The 22322-nt window shown below is 39.0% G+C and overlaps 2 protein-coding genes across 2 annotated transcripts; both read left to right on the top strand.

The window, feature by feature from the left end:
* Positions 1-4120: 4120 nt before the first annotated feature.
* On the top strand, positions 4121-8610 carry ndufaf4 (NADH:ubiquinone oxidoreductase complex assembly factor 4). The gene is made up of 3 exons (XM_084092013.1): positions 4121-4337; positions 5393-5487; positions 7959-8610. Exons 1-3 carry the CDS (start codon positions 4202-4204, stop codon positions 8274-8276), a joined length of 549 nt encoding a protein of 182 aa, XP_083948139.1. The 5' UTR covers positions 4121-4201; the 3' UTR covers positions 8277-8610.
* A 1115-nt stretch (positions 8611-9725) lies between these two features.
* On the top strand, positions 9726-18335 carry gpr63 (G protein-coupled receptor 63). Its single transcript, XM_084091721.1, has 2 exons — positions 9726-10185; positions 15758-18335. Exon 2 carries the CDS (start codon positions 15844-15846, stop codon positions 17077-17079), a length of 1236 nt encoding a protein of 411 aa, XP_083947847.1. The 5' UTR covers positions 9726-10185; positions 15758-15843; the 3' UTR covers positions 17080-18335.
* The last annotated feature ends 3987 nt before the right edge of the window (positions 18336-22322 follow it).

Raw genomic sequence — 22322 nt, 5'->3', positions numbered from 1 at the left:
CTAATTGCATTTGAAAGATTTTACTTTCAAGAAAGCGTTTCCAATGGGTTTGTAAAAGGTTGTTTTATGCATGTTTGGCCTTTGGGAGTTTTTGTTGCATTTCCACTGTTGCGTTTCCAATCTGACCAGCAGGGGTCACCAGCGTGTGGCGTTCCGAATGCTTCGAAACAGTGGATCATTTTGCGAAGCGATTGGTTCAAAGCTTTAAAAAGCTTTGTTTCTCTCATCACTACCCTTTTGTGCTTGGTAAACTTTACAATCACGCTGCTGGCCCAAGACTTGAAGTTGTGAACTGGGAAAGTGGCGATGGTTTGACGACCACCCAGCTCCAGAAATGGACAAAACGGCCAATTCTTTCGGACCACACTCGAACGCTGGCCCGACCTGCTGCGGTTCTTCGGCGCAAGCCGCAAAAAGTCCTCTGTTTTTGAACAAACGCTTGTAGCTCTGCTGTGAGCAGAGCATCCAAAAATACCAGAAACTCGCAAATGTTCCCCTCCACGGAAATCTTTAGTAAAAGGCGAAAGATTTATGCGTGAATGAAGAGAAACTCGAGCTGTATCTATGAGACGCTGGGACAATGTGCTCCCACGCACATGCCGCCATGCTCAGCAAGGGTATGCAAAATGTTTGGTCTGCCAACAAAAATAGCAGCTTTTTGCCATTTTAAGTACACTGGGCAGTCTATCGTTTCAGTCGCTTTTAAACAAGCGTACGCTAGAAGAGGTTGGACCGTTTTCCAACCGACGTTTCCGTAGTGTAGTGGTTATCACGTTAACTTTACACGCGAAAGGTCCCCAGTTCAAAACTGGGCGGAAACATTTGGAGGTGTTTTTAATATACATGCTGAAATTCGCTACAAAGTCCTTACTTTTGAGACAGGTGAAGGCCATCGTACCAAGGAGCTGTAGGCAGACTGACATGCCGAATGAGGTTTTTTCTGTTGTTTGTGGAATGTACAGACTGTCACACTGCTTGCAGGGCAGGTTATGGGACGGAGCCATCTTCGAAAAGGCACAGGCGCTCGACCATGAGGTTTCTGTAGTGTAGTGGTCATCACGTTCGCCTAACACGCGAAAGGTCCTCGGTTCGAAACCGAGCAGAAACAGTGGTTGTATTTTGACAGAAAATATAAACTTTTGGCCATGCTAGGAGGGTTCAGCTCTCTTTTCCTTCATACGCTTTTTAACAAGCGTGCACCAGAAGATTTCTGTCTGCAACCTGAAGACAGGTTTCCATAGTGTAGTGATTATCACGTTCGCCTCACACGCGAAAGGTCCCCAGTTCGAAACTGGGCGGAAACTGCAGGTGGTTTTCGCAAAAATATCTTATGTGGTTTTCTGTTGAGCAGGTCAGTACACTTGCAGGGCGATTTGCGGTGTAAACTCTTTAGAAAAGGACAAAAATAAAACAAATGACCATTGAGGTTTCCTGTAGCGTAATAAAAAATGTTGGTCTGCCAACAAAAATAGCTGCTTTTTGCCATTTTAAGAACACTGGGCAGTCTATCGTTTCAGTCCCTTTTGAACAAGCGTACGCTAGAAGAGGTTGGACCGTTTTCAAACTGAAGTTTCCATAGTGTAGTGGTTATCACGTTCGCTTTACACACGAAAGGTCCCCAGCAAAACAGGGTGGAAACATTTGGAGGTGTTTTTAATATACATGCTGAAATTCACTACAAAGTCCTTACCTGCTGGCCCAACCTGCTGCGGATCTTTGGCGCAAGCCGCGAAAAGTCCTCTGTTCTTTAACAAACGCATGTAGCTCTGCTGTGAGCAGGGCATCCAAAAATACCAGAAACTCGTAAATGTTCCCCTCCACGGAAATCTTTAGTAAAAGGCGAAAGATTTATGCGTGAATGAAGAGAAACTCGAGCTGTACCTATGAGACGCTGGGACAATGTGCTCCCACGCACATGCCACCATGCTCAGCAAGGGTAATGTCTGGTGCAGGCTCCTCCCACCCAGCTTTTTTTCTTAAAAAAAAACAAACAAACAAAAAACAATAATACAGCCATTTCCATTAGAGGAAGGAGCAAATGTAATAAGATTCTTCCCCATCACCAGGTGACCGCAAACCCTGTCTAAGAGGATGACACTGAAGCCGATAGTACATTGAAGACCAGTGGTAGTATTCGCATGAGATTGTTATGAACTTCCTGGAAGCTAAATGAACAAACCCTTCACATCTCCTTGGATTGCAAGTGGATTCCTCCATAGGACAGGGTGAGCTCCTCTTCCTGCCCCCCTTGGCCAAAATAAAAGGTTTAAATAATAATAACTCCCATAATGGAAAGCATAACCAGCATTAAGTGGCTTCTCAACGGTTCAGCATACAGTGCCTAATCTCCGCCTGTCACGCGGAAGACCGGGGTTGCATTCCCCGACGGGGAGGCTTCTTCTTAATCATGGCCAAACATCTTGCATGAGCTCAGGCTTTACCGTGGAAGCCGCTGATAAAGCCAACCCGCCGTTCAAGACTCACCTGATGATGGTTAGCTAATTGCATTTGAAAGATTTTACTTTCAAGAAAGTGTTTCCAATGGGTTTGTAAAAGGTTGTTTTATGCATGTTTGGCCTTTGGGAGTTTTTGTTGCATTTCCACTGTTGCGTTTCCAATCTGACCAGCAGGGGTCACCAGCGTGTGGCGTTCCGAATGCTTCGAAACAGTGGATCATTTTGCGAAGCAATTGGTTCAAAGCTTTAAAAAGCTTTGTTTCTCCCATCACTACCCTTTTGTGCTTGGTAAACTTTACAATCACGCTGCTGGCCCAAGACTTGAAGTTGTGAAATGGGAAAGTGGCGATGGTTTGACGACCACCCAGCTCCAGACATGGACAAAACGGCCAATTCTTTCGGACCACACTCGAACGCTGGCCCGACCTGCTGCGGTTCTTCGGCGCAAGCCGCAAAAAGTCCTCTGTTTTTGAACAAACGCTTGTAGCTCTGCTGTGAGCAGAGCATCCAAAAATACCAGAAACTCGTTCTGGAGGGGAATGTTCCCCTCCACGGAAATCTTTAGTAAAAGGCGAAAGATTTATGCGTGAATGAAGAGAAACTCGAGCTGTACCTATGAGATGCTGGGACAATGTGCTCCCACGCACATGCCGCCATGCTCAGCAAGGGTATGCAAAATGTTTGGTCTGCCAACAAAAATAGCAGCTTTTTGCCATTTTAAGAACACTGGGCAGTCTATCATTTCAGTCGCTTTTAAACAAGCGTACGCTAGAAGAGGTTGGACCGTTTTCTAGCCGAAGTTTCCGTAGTGTAGTGGTTATCACGTTCGCTTTACACACGAAAGGTCCCCAGTTCAAAACTGGGTGAAAAGTCACCAAAGGCCATCTTTGAATTTTGTTGCTAACATTAAGGTCATAAACACCTGGTGAAACTTTTAATTGATATAGTCCCTCTATGTTTTTGACAATATCTTGCAATTGACCATGCTTGAGTCACACAGACATTCAGCATGCAAAACACAATAAAATTTTATTTAAAGTAAATTATCAAGTACTCTCAGTTCTTTTTTAGTTAATAGAACTCTTGTGTAAGTGAACAATACTAAGCACTTGTCTGTACAACATACTATTCTTATTTCACTTGTTTTTTTTTTTAAGGCAATCGGTTTGCATGATTTTTTAAAAAGTAAATCTAACTAATCAGACTGTACAGTGTATATTGAACAGTAGTGTATAATGTTACAAAAGATTTCTATTTTAAATAAATGCTGTTTTTTTGTTACATTTTATTCATCAAAACACAGGTTTATGTTACACCATTTGTCCCCACAAGGATAGTAAAATCTGAGATCACCCACATTGTGGTGACCAGCCATTTTTTTGAAAATGTAAAAATGCAGAAAGTGTTTTGTGATGGGTAGGTTTGTGTAGGAGGATAGAATATACAGTTTCTACAATATCATTATGTCTATGCAAAGTCCCCATAAAACATGAAAACACAATGTGTGTGTGTGTGTGTGTGTGTGTGTGAGACATATTTTTCGGTTTAATTATTAATATTTGTAAATATACAAAAATGTGTAATGTTGATGTTTATAACATTTTAAGAAACAAAACAAACAAAACCATATGGCGAGTCAACTGCAGAATCAGCCAGTCGAGGGCAGTAATGAGCGGCCTGTGTCTGATAGTAGAGTTAAATTAAATGAAGAAGAGGAATGTCCTCTGTGTGTAGATCTTTCCAGCATGGGATCAAGAGTAACACGCATGATTAGAAACTTTAATTTAGAGAATCGCGCTTTCCGAGAAATAAGCAAAGCCAAACCTCAGGCAGCACCGCGACATCCAACATCAGGCAGTTTTCCACAAGAAGGAGCTGCGGGTGAGAGATTGTGTTAGAGTATTCTAGAGTACAGTCATATAACCTGTGCTCATAAGAACTGTTTTAGGGGTGAAGGACCATGCCCAGTGTCTCTTAGAAGATATATGACTTATAATCACATCCGTGACCGAAATTAGTTAGCTAAATATAACCACTCGAAACAGGTGTTGTTGTTTAATGTCAAAATTAGCTTAACTCTATTTATGTAATTGTGTTAATAGCCTGCTTACTGCACCAAAGTTTGTGGACACCCACTTTCGATAAGGGGATTATTATTTTTTTATTTTATTTTTTTCAGTGACAACAAATATTATTGCTTGTCATACAATGACAATCCCTTAGCTGTAATAGAGTGGACTGGACGCGGTTATATCCATATTTCCCCTCTTTTCACTACTGAAACATGGAGCAACTAGAACACTTTTTGTTGTTTTATCCAGTTGTATTTAAAATTAAAAAATGTGAGTCACATTGCAATAAAAAAAAATACACAGAAGTACGTACTTTACCCCATTTTACTATGGTAAGCCTGTATTCATATTTTTTCAATCTGTTTATGTATGTCCTTGGATATCAAGGAAAAAAAAAATCTTTTCATATTTGTAATAGGAATATTATATATTGAAACAATAGGGTGATCATGAATGGCCTTTCAATTGCACTTTAACGTTTAACTATAAAACATTCTGCTAAAGATCACATTAAAACTAGCCTATATAACCACTGCAAACATAAGTGTTTTCTTTTAAGAGAAATAAGCAGATTATGTTGTTTCTTTTGCATTCTTGCCTTTACATGTTGTTTGTCTACTTAAGTTCTTTGATAGCATTGAGGATGTCCATGTAGACATCGGCTTTAACCGTGTGTTTTTCCCCACTTAGCGATTTAGTTTAGGTCAGATTCAACACTTTGTTCTCTGTTGCTTAGATCCAGAGGTGTCCATTGAGTAGCTGTGCCAAAAAAGCCAGACGTGTTAAAAGAGGGTGTTCACATAATTGTGGCAATACAAGTTACACATTTTTCTGTGTGATCTGATGTATGTGTTTCTGTGCCAGTGACCAGCATCGCAGAAGAGATTCACCAGAAGAATGACCCACTGCTGTCGATGCTCAAGGACGTTTATGTGGAGTCTGACGATCCAGTTCCTCAGGTTTGAAGTTTGGGATAATTTCACCAGTACAATTATAGTTGTATTACTGTAGTATCACATTAATTCAGATTCTTAGGTCCGGTTTCACAGACAAAGCTTAATCTAGTCTCAGAATAAAATGCATGTTTGAGCTGTTTTAACTGAAAGCAACTTAAAATGTCACTGCCATAATTTTTTGACTCAAGATGCACACTAGTAATTTTTTTTAAGGCACGCTTATAAAAGCTACTTAAATGTCCTAATTGTACTAAGGCCTAATTCTGGTTTAATCTTATTAAAGGGTTAATTCACCCAAAAATGATAATTATCCCATGATTATCTCACCCTCAAGCCATCCTAGGTGTATCTGACTTTATTCTTTTAGCCAAACACAATCAGAGTTATATTTAAAAAATATCCTGGCTTTTCCAAGCTTTATAATGGGAGTGAATGGTACCTTATATTCTTTTGGGCTTCTAAATCTAAGTTACCATTCACTCCCATTATAAAGCTTGGAAGAGCCAGGATATTTTTGAATACAACTCTGATTGTGAAAGAAGAAAGTCATATACACCTAGGATGGCTTGAGGATGAGATAATTAATTTTCATTTTCAGGTGAACTAACCCTTTAAGTTATATGAAATATAGTAAATTTGTATTACAGTAAAATGGATTAAATTTCAGCAACAATTAATAATGCATGTGTTTATTAATTTGGAAGAGGCCAGCAATATTTCGCATCCGCCGCCCACAAGCTTTTGAAGTGTTTCATGTAAAGTGCTCTCATGCTTTAGACAACTGAGTTCGTGCACTCTTCCCACTTCAGTTTGATCTGTGGCCTCTGCCAGTTTTTCTAATGCTTTGTTCTGAGAAGTTCACAGGCCAAATAGAAAAGTACCTGCATTTGGTGCTTCGTGGGCAAATAAACTGATGTGGATTTTAAATTATTTTATCAACTTGAAATACAGGCATATTTTTGTAGACGTGTTCCTAAAAATATGAATATATTTTTACGTTTGCATGTGATTGTTTTAAACCCGTGTTTAGACCGTGTTTCCCCCGTGTCCGACCCGACACAGTTGGATATTTTTCACCCGTTTGAGCAAAATTTGAACCGAACCCGTGCAGGACTCTAATCAGGCAGACAATCGCCATTAGCTAAAACAAGTTTATTATGGTTCTGTTCCCGTTCCTGTGATGGCAACAGTGCATACCTTTGACACAATATGCCGGTCTATTAGCCGCACCATTTTTCTGACCCCATGCTGCGCGCGCACCCAACCTAGGCGTTCGATGTATAATAATAATAATAATTTGTTACATTTATATAGCACTTTTTCTGAGACCTCAAAGTGCTTTACATTGAAGGGGGGGAATCTCCTCAACCACCACCAATGTGCAGCATCCACTTGGATGATGCGACGGCAGCCATATTGCGCCAGAACGCCCACCACACACCAGCTTACTGGTGGAGAGGAGACAGAGTGATGAAACCAATCAGTATATGGGGATGATTAGGAGGCCATGATAGACAGAGACCAAGGGGCAAATTTGGCCAGGATGCCGGGGTTACACCCCTACTCTTTTTCGAAGGACATCCTGGGATTTTTAATGACCACAGAGAGTCAGGACCTCGGTTTAACGTCTCATCTGAAGGACGGTGCTCTTTTGGCAGTATAGTGTCCCCGTCACTATACTGGGGCATTAGGACCCACACAGACCACAGGGTGAGCACCCCCTGCTGGCTTCACTAACACCTCTTCCAGCAGCAACCTGTTTTTTTTTTCTCAGGAGGTCTCCCATCCAGGTACTAACCAGGCTCAGCCCTGCTTAGCTTCAGTGGTAATAAATTTACAAACATTGTTTATTTACAAACATTGAAGGGGTCTATATAGACCTTATGAAGCTCCGCCCCTTTTCAGCGCTGCACTCGTTGTCTTTTGACTTCCGGTCTGTATTTTCACAGCGATTTTGCGTGTTTATTAATGAACGGCTCATTTTAAAATCTTCCCGGTCGACTGACATTTGTTAAGTCATCTGCTTTAAACATTACAGTCCTCATGATAACTTTCGTTAACTTTACATTAAGTAAATCCAAGTTAAAAGACAATATTCTAAAGATGGCGGCGCCCTCATTTCTCTGGTGCATAAGGTCTATATCCACATACTCGAGTGAGAAAACGCGCTGCGCTGACAGATGTTTCAGACACCGAGAACGGTGTGCTAAGCGAAGTTTCTAACAGCAATTTGCGTTAGCAAAAAACACTTGCATTGCACCTGACGCTGCATTGTGCCCGGTGTATGATAGGGCCCTGTGAAGCTGTGAAAGTGCACTAGTGAGTCGATGAGTTTACCTGCTCGGCTGATGTCCCAGGCCAGTCCACCTCTGTAATCTCATATATCCACTTGTTAGCAGCTCAGGTTGTGGTTTTCAGGTGGTGTGCGCTGCCCTCTGCTGGTGTGACTGACTCTGTGCTCTGTGCTCCTGTAGGGTGAAGCAGCATCCGCTCCGATGAAGGTGGTCAAGACTCAGACCCAGCGCCGGCTGCTGAAGTTCAGCCTGCCCGGCAACCCCTATGGTTTCTCGGATGTCACTGATGTTCCCAAAGGAAAACTGTCGCTTGTGGAAGCTTTAACCGGCCTGAACAACCACAAACGCATGCCTAAAACATGGACTCCAGAGAAGCTGGCACTAGAGTTCTCTCTGGATCCCAAAGATGCCAAAGCGCTGACAGAATTCTTTTTTCCCTTTGACGTCAAAATCATTCCACCAAAATCCGAGGAGACGAAGCAGATTAAGGATTCTTAGCACACGTGAGCACCGTTCTGTACAGACTCGAGTTGTCGCTGAAACGCACAATGGATAATTGCCTCAATATAAGTGTTTTGACATTTTGATTGTTGTGTATATTGTTTGTTTTTGAAGGGCCTGTCTATTTATTAGTTTGTCTTATTTAAGCATGGCATATCCCAATGGTTATTTCAGTTATAAGATAATTAATATAAATTAATGTAAATGTTTCTGTAAATCTTATGTCATAGTATCAGCATCAGATCAGTACAGATTATATTTTCTCGATAAAGAAATTGGCTCAGAAATGCTATATTATGTTTGCTGTTAGACAATAAATCAGCTGCCCTTGCATTTTGATCCAGTGGACTGAATTTAACAAGGTTGTACAAGGTGAAACATTCTATAAAGTTACTCTCTGCCATACTTGAATATTTGATTTTAAGACTTTTTGCACTCCAGGTGGACATAATATTTTAGTGAATTTCTGAATGTCCTGTAAAGAGCACATTCAGGGCTTTTCAGAGGTACCAAATGTTTGGAGTATTCGCCATGACACGAACTTCTCTTTGTTAAAAATGCCTGACATTAATTTAGTAATCAAATTTAGCACTCTTATGGAAATATGATCATATTTTGTAATTATCATTTAAATCTGACTAATTTTGTTTGTCGTCAATCAACATCTCAGTTAAATGTTATGGGGTTTCTAATCAAATTATGACTTTGTTACAAAACAGGGCAATTATTTCATACATGTCCACTGTAGACCAGGACTTACATCATGTTTATCAGACATTTTGGGAGACACAAGTGAATAGGGAAAGAAATGATATCAATATTCCTATGAAATATGAGATATTGTGAAAATGTTGCCAGTTATTACTCCCATTATTGCACTACTTTTTTCATTGCATGTTGCCCCAAGAACACATTAATATGCTAATACGCTATACAGATACATTGTATTGATTGGGAAATTGTTGCTATCTGGGATGTCTTTTTTTTTTTTTTAAACAACTGAGTCCATAGCATAACATATTAATAAAATATATCCTCCCCCCTTAAAGATAGTTTGTTTTTATTATTTTTTTGTATGTCTCGTTAGCGGCAGATTTTTTTTCGTGTGCGCATTTCGAGTTAAAGTTTCAGATGGCTTCGTTTCGCTCATCACTAAATCAGAACACTATGCTTTTCTGTGTCTGTTGTTCATTTCATTTTGTTAAATATTTCGAAACCACTGAACTCAGCTGAACGAGATAAATTCCCGTCCCATTGATACCCGACCAGTCCCGCCGCCGCCGCAACCAAACCCAGCTGCACGACTGCGGTCATTGGCCACAGTGAGAACACCAGTGGGCGACTCCTGCGTTCTCATTGGTCAACGGCGTGTCAATCAAACCCGGCACTGAAATGTCATTGGTTTCCTCTCAGCGTGCGGTGAATGCGGACAGCGCGAGCGTCACGGTGTGTTTGGGATGCATATGAGAAACGAGACGCGGGTACAAAATGTATCATGCATTTCTCTCCGTTTAAAACGAGCGTTTGCATTCGGAAAAACAGCGAGGCAGTTTAAAGCAGTTTTCTCAGGGCTGTTTAGATTATTAAGATTAGACATCTGTTTACACCGGGGTTTTCTGATTGATTCATCACGCTAAAACTGGCAGAATTCAAATGTTTTAATGCTTTAAAAAAAAAAAAAACGTTTAGTCTTTTTAAACCGAAGCCGTGTCAGTCTATTTTTACACCAATACGCGAAGAAATAGAGCTTTTAACATCTGTAAATAAGTATATTTTATGTGGAAATGTTGTGTTGTCGGAGCTTCAAACATCTGGCGAGAGAAGGATGTGAATCTGAATCTCAGCGAATAATGATGTGAATGATGCGGCATCCTTTATTTCAAACAAGCCACAGAGGAGAATCAAGGTAAAACACCAACTTTATTAATGATTGTGTTTAGAGAGCACTATATAACAATTTAAATACGATTGTGATGTTCTCTACTCTTTCCTCCATTTTAAATCAGTTGATCCACTTTCAAGGTGAATCTTTCAGATCCTAAATTGAAAGCAATGTGCAAGGCAAGATTTTCTCTGGGGAAATATAACATCAGTGCAAAAAAGAAAAAAAAAGTCCATTTGTAAGGAGTCAAAGTGTAATAAGAATCATGTCTCTGCAATTGTTTTCCCTCCTATTCATCTGAGATGAAAGTCTGGAGCCTTTGATCCAGAAAGTATCTGGAATTCATTGAGCTTTTATTCTGTATCTTCTTCTTCTGGTTTGGCCTATAGGCCTTTTCTGTCTCAAAACTGCTGCTTTTAGAAATGGAGGAATGTTCTAGGTTCACAACATCGGACAGTCTTGGACTACTGTTGAGGCCTCTTGAAGTGATTGTGCTTCATAATGGAGGGATACATTTCCCAAGCATACATGAAGAGACACTTAATCATTTTATTCCTGTTGCTAGGATCCACAACTATTCAGTATACACGACTGTCATTCGCTCACAAGTTTCCTCTGCTGTCACTATGGTTTCAGCTTATACTGGACCACTGATAGTCTGTTTTGAGATGATTTCCACTTCACTTTGACGACTTAGAGCTTTTAAATGCTTTCAATGCAGAAACCTTTTATTTGAGACTGGTCTGATATCATGTTATATCTCAAAAACATGTTCTTTCTTGTTTACTTTGGTAGAGAATCATCAGCCAAGACCTGTGAATGTAGGTCAAGATGGAAACTCTTGAGTCGATACAAGCCGATTGCAAGATCGTGGTGAAACAGTGATCTGATTTCACCTGATAGGCCGGTGTCTGTGTGTGCTTGTTTTTCTATTCCGGTGGGGACTTCAACCTGTGGAAACAAGCTTATAAATCATACAGAATGAGTTTTTTTTTGTTGAAAATGTAAAAATGCAGAAAGTTTTGTGTGATGGGTGGGTTTAGGGGTCGGGTTAGTGTAAGGTGAGAGCATATAGCCTACAGTTTGTACAGTATAAAAACCATTACGTCTATGGAAGTCTCCACAAAGATAGAGAACCAGACGTGTGTATGTGTGTGTGTGAAGATAATTATGTGTGTGCGAGTATGCATGGGTGCTTGCATGTGGGTGGGTGAGTATATTTAGCATAAAAGTGTCTTATTCTCTCATTGGTTTTCATAGATGCATTTGGGTAAAGTGGCACCTTGAAAAATCTTTTAAACCTAGCCTTTGTAGAGGAACCTTTTGCCAGGTTGCCAGATAAAATGCCCTCTTTGTCCTCTAGTGGAAAATGTACACTTTAAGCCAGGACTTTTCAACTCCATTAACAACTAGGCCAAATGGGAAAAAAAATCTTTTGGGCATATGGGCATAAAAACAAACAATGCACATAATAATCAAAACCATATGAATGTGCCCAGTTGGTATGTTGCTTGGTAACTGAAATCAGCCTTTAGTTAGGCTATAACTATCCTTGGCAAATTTGTTTATTCTGATTATTAATACATTTCATTTTGAGTTTTAGAAATCTAAAATACCAAAGTATGTTACAGCTGTTATAAAATAATAGGATGCTCAGTCTCAAGGCTGTGTTAAAGTGATTTTTTTTTTTTTTTTTTTGTCTCACTCTCCACTTTATGTTCTGCATATCATGGTACAATCAATGAAAAACACAACCTCTTGTGGTTTATTGTTTTGGCTGTAAGTTTTGAATCAATATTATTGATAAATTAAAACAACACAGTTAAAGGGATTGTGTTATTCCATATATTCCAAACAAGACTTGCTTTCTTCTGCAGAATGAAAATAAAAGATCATTTGAATAATGGTTTCAACTACAGGAAACACTGATCACCACAGTGGTGCTCCTCTTTCCTTCAGTGATTTACTCATTAACATCAGGTGTCATCACTAATGAATGCGCGCTGTTAAACACAGGGGATTTTGTTGTGTAGCATCCAACCGTGAGACATTTTCAAGCCAACAATTTTGTGATACTTAATATTTAAAAGATGTTCGAAGAATGATTTCAGCAAACATTATGAGAACATTCATCAAATAACAATAGCCTATATTGTGATTTCATGAACGTTGTTTTGAAAGTGCTTAATTCATACACTTGCATAACCTTTACATTAATTAAAGAGAAAAGTTGGGAACTATAACTGGGGTAGGCTACAAAACCTTCCCACTTTCCAAGGATGTTCTTTTAACATACATAACGGCACACACAACCTTATTCATTTTAAGTTAGTTCTAATTATTTAAAGGATGTTCCTAGAATGTTGTTCTAAGAATTTTGTATCCCAATATTATGAGAACATTTAAAAAACCTTACAGACAATGCATAAATTATGTTTTTGTGGTAACCTTTTGAGAGCATTAATACGATTAAATAACATTGAACAAACATTCTATTAATGTTGAAGAACTTTGAGAGAACCCTGTCAGAACGTTAGCCAAAGTTAGAAAGTTCCCTGTTGGGTTTATAGGTTTGTGATTATTCTTCAGATGTCAATGTCATATACCTTTGTGAACCTGCTATTAAAGCTCAGTGGCTCAAATAAATGACATCTAGCTATTAATGGACTGATGGACAGCTGTTAAAACTAAACCAATAATTGTATTATATTCTTCAGTGAAAGAGGTAAAAATATATGAGCAAATCCATACAGATCAACCAAATTTTAGAAACTTCTTCAATCCAAATATTTGATTTTGTTAATAATTTTGGACAAAATCTCTGTTACTTTAATTTCCTATTATCACTGTAAATCTGCTTTGAAACGATCTATATTGTTAAAAGTGATATATAAATGAAGGTGACTTGACATATTAATGATGGACATAAATGATGATCATTAGCCCCCAACATATTTTGTTGTATTGAATATCTGAACATGCATTATATCAAAAGAAAGAACATTGCCTCTGCTTTTAAACTAACAACCAAACAAAAAAATCCTGTTTTATTCTAGCTTCATGCATTCTGTTTTTATCAACACTTGAATGTTGTTTCATTTAAAAAAAGCAACATTTTGAGCAAAAAGCTCTAACCCTAACCATTTTTGTCCAAGACTACATCCAGATCAGATCAAAATATAGATGGAGTAGATTATTATTATTATTACATGATAACTACAGTATCTATGGCAGAAGGCCATGCGACAGAAAATATATGGTATGAGGGTTCAGGGTTTCCTTATGAACTCTGCACCATTTTTTATATTTTGCTCAAAACAAGTATCTTATAAAAACAAACAATGCACATAATAATCAAAACGCTATCATCATGAGCAGAAAACAAAGCTATTACTACTACTTTCAAACTTTTAGTGGTCTTTCCATCTACAAATAATTTCCACAATTATAACATTGTTTATTATGAACTGCTGATTGATAATGCTAAATGTAGATGAAAAAGACGTCCTGTCAAAAAAACATTTGTATTGTACAGTTGGAGTCATATGTATGACAGATAAAAGTAGCCTAATAGTAAAATTCTAATTTTCTGCTGTGTTTTAGTGAAAGTAAGCATAATAGTGTTAGTTGCTCCATTGTTTTGACGCGTTGCTCACTTTAAACTGCTGAAATGGTAAAACGGTGCTACCATTGCCATTATGTCTTGCAGTCCAGTTGCAACGATGTCAGAGTCCGGAACCGGACCACGGTTGTTACGAAGCATAGATCAAATGCTCATTCAGATCCAAGTGCAGCTTGTCTTTATTAAACAGAGTAGTCACCAGGCAAGGGTCATACACCAGCAAACACAGCAGAGAAGATCAGGCAAAATCGTGGTCAACAGGCAGGATATCAGGGCAGGCAGCAAACAAACCGGATACAGGAACCAGGCAGAAGATCAGGAACAGACAAGGTCACAACAGGCAGGTAAACACATGGAAAACGCTTGGAAATGTTCGCAGCAGCAAAACAAGACTTAGCCCAGAGTGTTGTGTGAGTGTGGCTTAAATGAGTGTTTGAACATGAGGTGCAGGTGTGTGATCAGTGCAGTGCAGGTGTATGGTGTAATCAGTCCAGGGAGATGCATGATGGGAAATGGAGTCCGTAATCACCCAGGGAGTGCGTGGCTAATTGTGACAACGGTTCGCTATTTGAGAGTTCACTCGATAATGTCCACCATGGTTTTGCACACAACTACAAATGTGTTCTCTCTGAACATTTTTGGATTTCTTTCCTTTCACTCACAAAGAATGCATCTGCATTTCCCTTCAGGGGCTCCGTACTTTAAACATGCTTGCTTGACGTGCTAGAACCAATGAGGTTCATTCTGGTGTTACACATCACGATTGACCCAATGAGGTTTTTTCTCGTGCGTCAACCATGTAGGGTTTAGCTTCCGTTTACCGTATTTCACTACTTTATGTATGGACGTTGATCAATGTTTATGTGAACAAAAGCCTGAATTAAATCATATAAAGTGATTGTGTCTTTTCAGAAGACTCTGAAATATCTCTGATTAATTCAAATTATCTTCATTTGTGTTGCAAAGATGATTGAAAGTCTTATGGGTTTGGAACGACATGAGACTAATTTTATTTTATTTTTTAGGTGAACTAACCCTAAAACTAGGGTTATAACATGAAATACTGATTAATAATGCCAAATGTAGATGACATGGCATGACACGTTTTTTTTTTAATTATTATTATTAAAATAAAGTATTTTGAAAACATTCATATCAAATCATCATATGAAGAGTTCAGATGCAAAAGCCTCTAAGTGCCATCTGAAATTTTCTTCTAGAATGATCATTTTTGTAAAGCTTGTATATTTAAGTTCAGTAATTTCACTTAAATGACAATTAATAGGTAATTTGCATTACCATTTAAGTGAAATTATTGAACTTAAATATACAAGCTTTATAAAAATGATCATTCTAGAAGAAAATTTCAGATGGCACTTAGAGGCTTTTGCATCTGAACTCTTCATACATAATTATGAAATTGTTTGCGATGTAGCTGCTGTCAGATCCAACACAGTTGGCTGCTTAATTTTTCAACTAGTTTTTTTTTGTTGTTGTTGCAAACTCTCTCTTCATCGTTTACAAAACAATTTAGAGTCAAATGATTTGAACAAGCATATGATCCTCTGATGCGATCTGCGATGAAATGAAAAATAAACCATCCATTTGTTCCTGAAGCTGTGGAATCTGTACAGTCTCAAACAAGCTACATAAACTCTTCCGTTTGTCCTGTTGTTGACAGACTCAGCTGTGTGGAGTACGTCAGAAACTAAACTCACATCTGTATACTTCAGTGTAGACAGCGTCAGTGATTATAATGAATTCTGTTTGCTTTTAACGCAACGCTCGCATCTGGTGTAGACTGGTGTTAGCCATTAAGCAACTGGATGTATGATGTATAACTATTTCACAATAAACCTACTCTAAACCTGCAGTCAGCTGGCAGCATCACTTTACCGTGACTCTATATTGTGTTACATTGTTTGTGACGTTGTGAATCCTTGCACAGCTAATTCCTTTTCTCTGCTTCCCCAGGCTCTGCCTCCATGCTGAGATGTGTGCTAGCGACCTGTCCGATAGGCTGAGCTTGCTCTCTTTACCATGTAACTGCAAAAAGAAGGATGCTTTATTCCTCCACTAGTCTGCTTGTGGCTTCAGGGCCGCCCAGCGCCACCCGGCCCCCCCCACCGAGGGCGCTGACCCAGCCAGCGGGTACAAGAGCCATGGAGAACTCCTCTGCAAAAGCCAACATCTCGCTGGAGCTCCGGACTCTATCGGGATACACGACGCCTCCAGCTGTCGGGCCGGACCCCGTTCAGGGCCTGAACCTGCCCCTTCAGGTGTTCTTCGGGTCGGTCATCATCTGCGTGCTGCTGCTGGCCTTCCTCGGAAACATGGTGGTCTGCGCCATGGTTTACCAGAGAGCCGCCATGCGCTCCGCTATTAACATCTTACTGGCCAGTCTCGCCTTTGCCGACATGATGCTAGCGGTCCTCAACATGCCTTTTGCCCTGGTCACAATGGTGACCACGCACTGGATCTTTGGAGAGGTGTTCTGCCGCGTGTCAGCCATGTTCTTCTGGATGTTCGTGATGGAGGGAGTAGCGATTTTGCTGATCATCAGCGTGGACCGTTTCCTAATCATCGTGCAAAAGCAGGACAAGCTAAGTCCGCGCAGGGCCAAAGTGTTAATCGCAGTCTCGTGGTCTCTGTCTTTCTGCTTCTCTTTCCCTCTCTCCGTTGGCCATCCAGCCCTGGACATTCCCCCCAGAGCACCACAGTGTGTTTTCGGGTACACGGCGGACCGGGGCTACCATGCCTACATGATGCTGATAATGCTGGTGTTCTTCTTTGTACCGTTCCTGGTGATGCTGTACACGTTCATGGGCATCTTGAGCACGCTCCGCCACAACGCGCTCCGCATCCACTCCCACCCGGACTCGGTGTGCCTCAGCCAGGCCAGCAAACTGGGTCTGATGAGCCTCCAGAGACCCTTTCAGATGAACGTCGACATGAGCTTCAAAACACGTGCCTTCACCACCATCCTCATCCTGTTCTCGGTGTTCACCGCATGCTGGGCTCCGTTCGCCACCTACAGCCTGCTGTCCACGTTCAGTCGCCCCTTCTACTACAGGCAGAACTTTTTTGAGATCAGCACGTGGCTGCTGTGGATTTGCTACCTCAAATCAGCTCTGAATCCTCTGATCTATTACTGGCGTATCAAGAAGTTTCGCGACGCCTGCCTTGACCTGATGCCCAAGTACTTCAAGTTCCTGCCGCAGTTGCCCGGCCACACGAGGAGACGGATCCGCCCCAGTGCCGTTTATGTGTGCGGGGACCACCGCTCCGTGGTGTAGTGGAGGACCTCTTTTAACCCTGAAGCGTCTTTTGTAATTCGTATGGTACAATCGTATCAAGCTGTGATCTGTTTGGTCTTTCTTAAAACCGCAGGATGTTTTAGCTGTAAAAGATTGTACAGATGAGAAGCCTGTACAGTTAAACTACTTTAATTGCACAATGTTTTTTATAGGGTTTAGAATTTACTAGAAGTTTGTTCAGTACATATCAGTCAGGTGCTGCTATATTTGGTGAAAATGTGCAATCTTCTGTTTAATGCCATTGAATGTTATATTTTGTGTGCTGTATTTGTTTTTTTCCTGGCTTTGTGATCCGGTTTACACTTTAACATATCTATTTAATTTCATTATTGATTGTTCAGCTATTCTTTTTTTTTTTTTAGGGATGCACAGATTATGAAAATTTTGGCCGATACCGATAACTGACAGTTCTTTAAATTTGAAAGCCGATAACGGATATATTGGCCGAAAAATCTAAATCCAAATCTAAATTTTTGTATAGTTTTTGAGAGCCTGATTACAAAAAACAAAAGTTTCACCATTAAAAGCCATGTCCCAAGCACTTTAACATAAATCAAACATATACAGTACAGTTTAAAAGTTTTAAAATTGGGCAACTTTCCAAAAAAAAAAAAAAAAAAATGCCTTAAAAATAAATAAACTGCCTAAATAATTCAAACAAGTCATTGGACAACATACTTGCATATAAAGAATAAAATTGCATATGCCATGGATAAAATAAGATAATTAGTTATTTATCAGCTTTAAGATATTAGTCAAATTTTCTTATTGGACCGATAACATTAAAAAAGAACATATATCGTCCGATACCGATATGGTGGCCGATATATCGTGCATACCTAATTTTATTTCAGTGTGGAAAAAAGGCAATTGACAAAGGTGACTATTCAGCGTGTTCCAATCTGATAAGACTTTGTGGAAATACAGTACATGATTTTTATGTGATTTTTTTTTTTTTAAATTGTGATTTCCATTTCTGGAGGTGAATAAAATCATGGAAATGAATCAAATTGTAATTCATGGATATTCCATTCTAGTTATTGCTTGTTGTGAGTGTAATCGTGAAGGGTTTTTTTCCCCCTTGGTGTCATGAATGAATGGAAATGTCAAGAAGTTTATTGGTCAAAAGTGGGAGAACCCTGTCAGTATTTCTGTACAGTATATATCATATGAACAACAGCTGACCAACTGCTTGTTGGTGACATGGCGTTAAAAGTCAATAAACAAAAACAACAACAAACAACCAACCACAGATATGTTTATTATATCTTTTTAAAATGTCAAACGGCAGGCATCTGAGGATCTGTTTCATCCCTCTGTCCGCTGCGACTGGAACAAGGTCAGTGTGAGCCTTTGTAGTGTGCGCTTCATTCAGATGATGATTTCTTTCTAAAGCTTTGTGAGTCTGAAAGGTAATGTTCCTTCGCTAGTGTCCCTCGTGGGGTTGATTATTTCTCAGCCACCGCTAATGAGGATGCTGTGGGCTTTAGAAGCTCATCAGACCCACTGTGTGGAACTCGATTACTTAGCAACAGTATGTATTACTTGGCAACCATCTTGTGTTACTTAGAGTTGACACACTCTCTCGTGGGAGTTTTTGTTTTTTGGAAAAGCTACAACATTGACATTTAACATGGTTTCTCAGGGTTGTTTTGTGATCTTGAAATATCAGTAACATAATAATTAAATGATTTAGATCTCACACACACACACATTTAAACGATTTAGTAAATGATAGTTGACAAAACATTTTAAAAATATAATTTGTTGCAAAAAAAAAAAAATGCAGTTGTTCCAAAATGTAATATTGGGAAAATTATTACATTACAATGGTTATTGTCCATATAGCCATTTTTCTATTTTTTTAGAAAAAAAAAATATTTTAGTAGGAAATTCCTCCCATGCTTCATAAAATGAAAATGATTAAATAGGCTATATCATTATATTATAAATCTCTGGTTTTAATCATCTGTTTCTGGAAATAGTATAGTTAGTAACATACATGGTTAATTCCAACTATAAAATTATATGAATTATTAAAAACTACATTTGCATAAAATTTTAATTGTATTTTTTTATTTGTCAATTTGAACAACAAATCTGTATCTTTTTTTGTCAACTCACTTCAAATTCAAGAAATGTCAACCACTTACAACTGCGAGTAGTGGCCGGACGTGGCCAGGTAGTTCACCTGTTTCTATTTGTGAATTTCATAGTATATTTGCTAATATTTTGTTTAATTATGTTCATTTAAACTTTTTGAAACCACATTTTACACTTTATCACACAGAACAAAAATATAAAGCAGTTGCTTAATAATGAAAATAAATACCAACCTGATCTCATGCGAAAATCTGAATGCTCTTTATATTCAGTGATCATATCTGCAGTGTATTGAGGTCCTAGGCCATTGAGTGATTTATAAACAAGTAATAACACTTTAAAAGCAATCCTAAATGTAACTGGGAGCCAGTGTAAAGACCTGAGGACTGGTGTGATGTGTTGATATGTTCTGGTTCTGCTCAGCGTTCTGCATGAGCTTACACTGTCTTATAGTCTTTTTGGGAAGGCCAGTGAGGAGTCCATTACAATAATCCACCCTTGTATGAAAGTCTTGTATGGAAACAAAGCATCTCATCCTTGCAATATTTTTCAGATGATAGTTTGCTGATTTAGTTATTGCTTTGACATGACTACTGAAACGAAGGTCTGACTCTAGTGTCACACCAAGATTCCTGACTTGATGTTTAGTTGTTTGACCCCTAGACTCAAGGTATGCGTTCACCTTGAGAACTTCATCTTTGTTTCCAAACGCAATGACCTCAGTTTTGTCTTTGTTTAACACTGAAGAAGGTTTTGGCACATCCAACTGTTAATTTCACCAATGCATTGGCACAGGGAGTGATTGGGCCTGTAGTTGTTAGGCGCAGAACAGAAAAAGAAAAACTGTATTAAAATGTGTCCAAACAGAGATTAATAAGCTTTAACCTATCATTTTTATCCCTGTAAGTCTTGAAGTTAATCAACTTTTGACATTTCTGCCTGAGAGGGCAAAGTGATTAAAGTTAATATCCGTTCATTTCCGAGTGTCTCTGGAACATGGATTTCACTGGGCCAGTTTATAATATAATTTTCATTCTAGTACATTTTATGAATATGCTTCATCATATATTGTGCTCTTGCTGTGTGTGCATGTATTGTTATGAATTGAGCTTTAGAGTGTTATAGTTTTAGAAGTGTATTTGTGTGTTCATTGGGAGAGGGTCTTAACATTTTTCTTATCAGGTATTTAACTATGTTCACACTCTCACTCTCAACTTCTGTTGTTGTTCTCAAAAAACGAAGTTACACATCATCTCCCTGCCATTCCCATGGCAACAAGAAGCAAAAGTGTAAAAGAAACCGGTCCCTGGACACTGCAAAGAAAAGGGCAAAATTACAAAAATGTAAAGGAGTGCAAATTGTGCACATGTACAATAATAGCCATCTGGACCAACCAAGTAATCCTGCAAAGCTGCTGTAACACAATTTCAGACCCAGTATCAAACCCGGCATCGAAAAACCATTTCACAGATCATATCAGACCTCAAAATATACATACCCTATTTGAGTAAACCAATTTTCTTCAGTCTGAAATCAGTGATATAAAAATGTATTTCTGGTTACAATTATCAAGTAAACAATCAAATGTAATATTTCACTGTAAAAGTACTTGATGTGCTTTCAGAATAATCAGTGTACATTCATAATTGAAACCCATTAGAGGTAGTGCAGTGTTAATCCATTCTGCGAGAAAATATCCATTTACACAACGGCACATTTTAATCAGGTTGCAGGAATGTGGGCGGGTGTGAAATCATAATTATGAGGCTCGCTGTTTGTTGTTGTATTTATAGAATCCGAAATATGAGTCCTTCTGTGAATTTGTTTGTCCATCAATCCATTTTCTATACCTGGAATATCCTAAGTATTTGTCCCAGCATGCCTCAGGCCTGAACAGGGTTATAGCACACATTCACATTCACTCAGACCTACAGTACAGCGACGATGAATTTAGACAGATCGCCTGAGGTATACCTTCTCGATTTGTACATTATTATATGTACAGCTGAATGGTGGCCTTTAAATAGTGTGAATGTGGCTTTAAATTGCTTTCAGATGCCTCTACAGCTCAGGCATTTCTTTTATTCTTGTTATGACTGTAACATACTTCAATGCTTATGCCTTTACTATACCAGATTATTCTAGTTTACTGAAGGTGAGGCCTTCATCTTCATCTGGCCTTCATCAGCACCTGAATCGAATAGCAGGCACTTGATGTAGTGATAAAAGGCTCTCTTGAGATGAACGCTTTCTATACAGAATTACTCGCTGCCAGGTGCACATTGGTTGACATGTATAAATCAGTGGTTTGAAAACAATGGGCAGTGTCCTCAGTTTCTTTAATCAAATGTAAATTCATGTTCCAGTTTTATCTGACGCAGATACATTTTCCAGGTAAAAAAATTATAAAAACATTCTACACTATTAAAATCCCAACATTTTATGTATATTTTATTTGTGAACTGAAGTTCAGATATTCTTTTTAATTATCAGATTTCAGTTCCTTTTCAGATACAGAATTGCCTCCTCTCACGTGACTTTTCCCAATTCATTCTCTATCAAATCCACAGCAAATGTAAACTGCATCTGAAATCACATAGCAATTTTTTTCTGGCCCAGCTCCGGTCCACACATCCCCTTTTCCCACGGCCCACATGCAGCAAAGCCCTGGAGTGGCAAAGATCTGGATTAAAGACAAGGGCCACACATGGGCCATAACTGGCCCGAGTCTCAGACAATTACTAACCCATAACTGGCCCTGCACTGGGCCTGAATAGGTTTTAGTGTTGGTACCGATTCTCAGCCTTAAGTAAACTAGAAACCCCAAAACTGAGCCATGCCCGAGCCTGAACTTTCTACACTGTAAAACAACAACAACAAAAAAAACAGTAAATGACTCATCTACAGCTGCCAAACCAAAACCTTAAAATATCCTATTTTACATGAAGTGCAAAAAAACTTTTACAGAAATTTTCAATAAACTTTTTACCGATGAACACTATCATTTCACAGGTATTTCCTGACTTATTACTAACAAACACATTCACTGTAAAATGCAAATCTCTTGCAGTAAACTACATGCACAAATTAATGCAACTATATGTCACTGCATCAGCAAC

Source organism: Abramis brama, assembly GCF_963993115.1.
Source record: "Abramis brama genome assembly, chromosome: 18".
NCBI lineage: Eukaryota > Metazoa > Chordata > Actinopteri > Cypriniformes > Leuciscidae > Abramis > Abramis brama.
Note: the sequence above shows the minus strand (reverse complement) of the source record. Positions and strands in the feature narration are given on the sequence as shown.

Coding starts and splice junctions, on each gene's coding strand:
- ndufaf4 (XM_084092013.1), top strand. CDS start 4,202: ATGGGATCAAGAGTAACACGCATGATTAGAAACTTTAATTTAGAGAAT. Junction 4,338..5,392: donor TCCACAAGAAGGAGCTGCGG/GTGAGAGATTGT, acceptor TTTCTGTGCCAG/TGACCAGCATCGCAGAAGAG. Junction 5,488..7,958: donor CTGACGATCCAGTTCCTCAG/GTTTGAAGTTTG, acceptor GTGCTCCTGTAG/GGTGAAGCAGCATCCGCTCC.
- gpr63 (XM_084091721.1), top strand. CDS start 15,844: ATGCTTTATTCCTCCACTAGTCTGCTTGTGGCTTCAGGGCCGCCCAGC.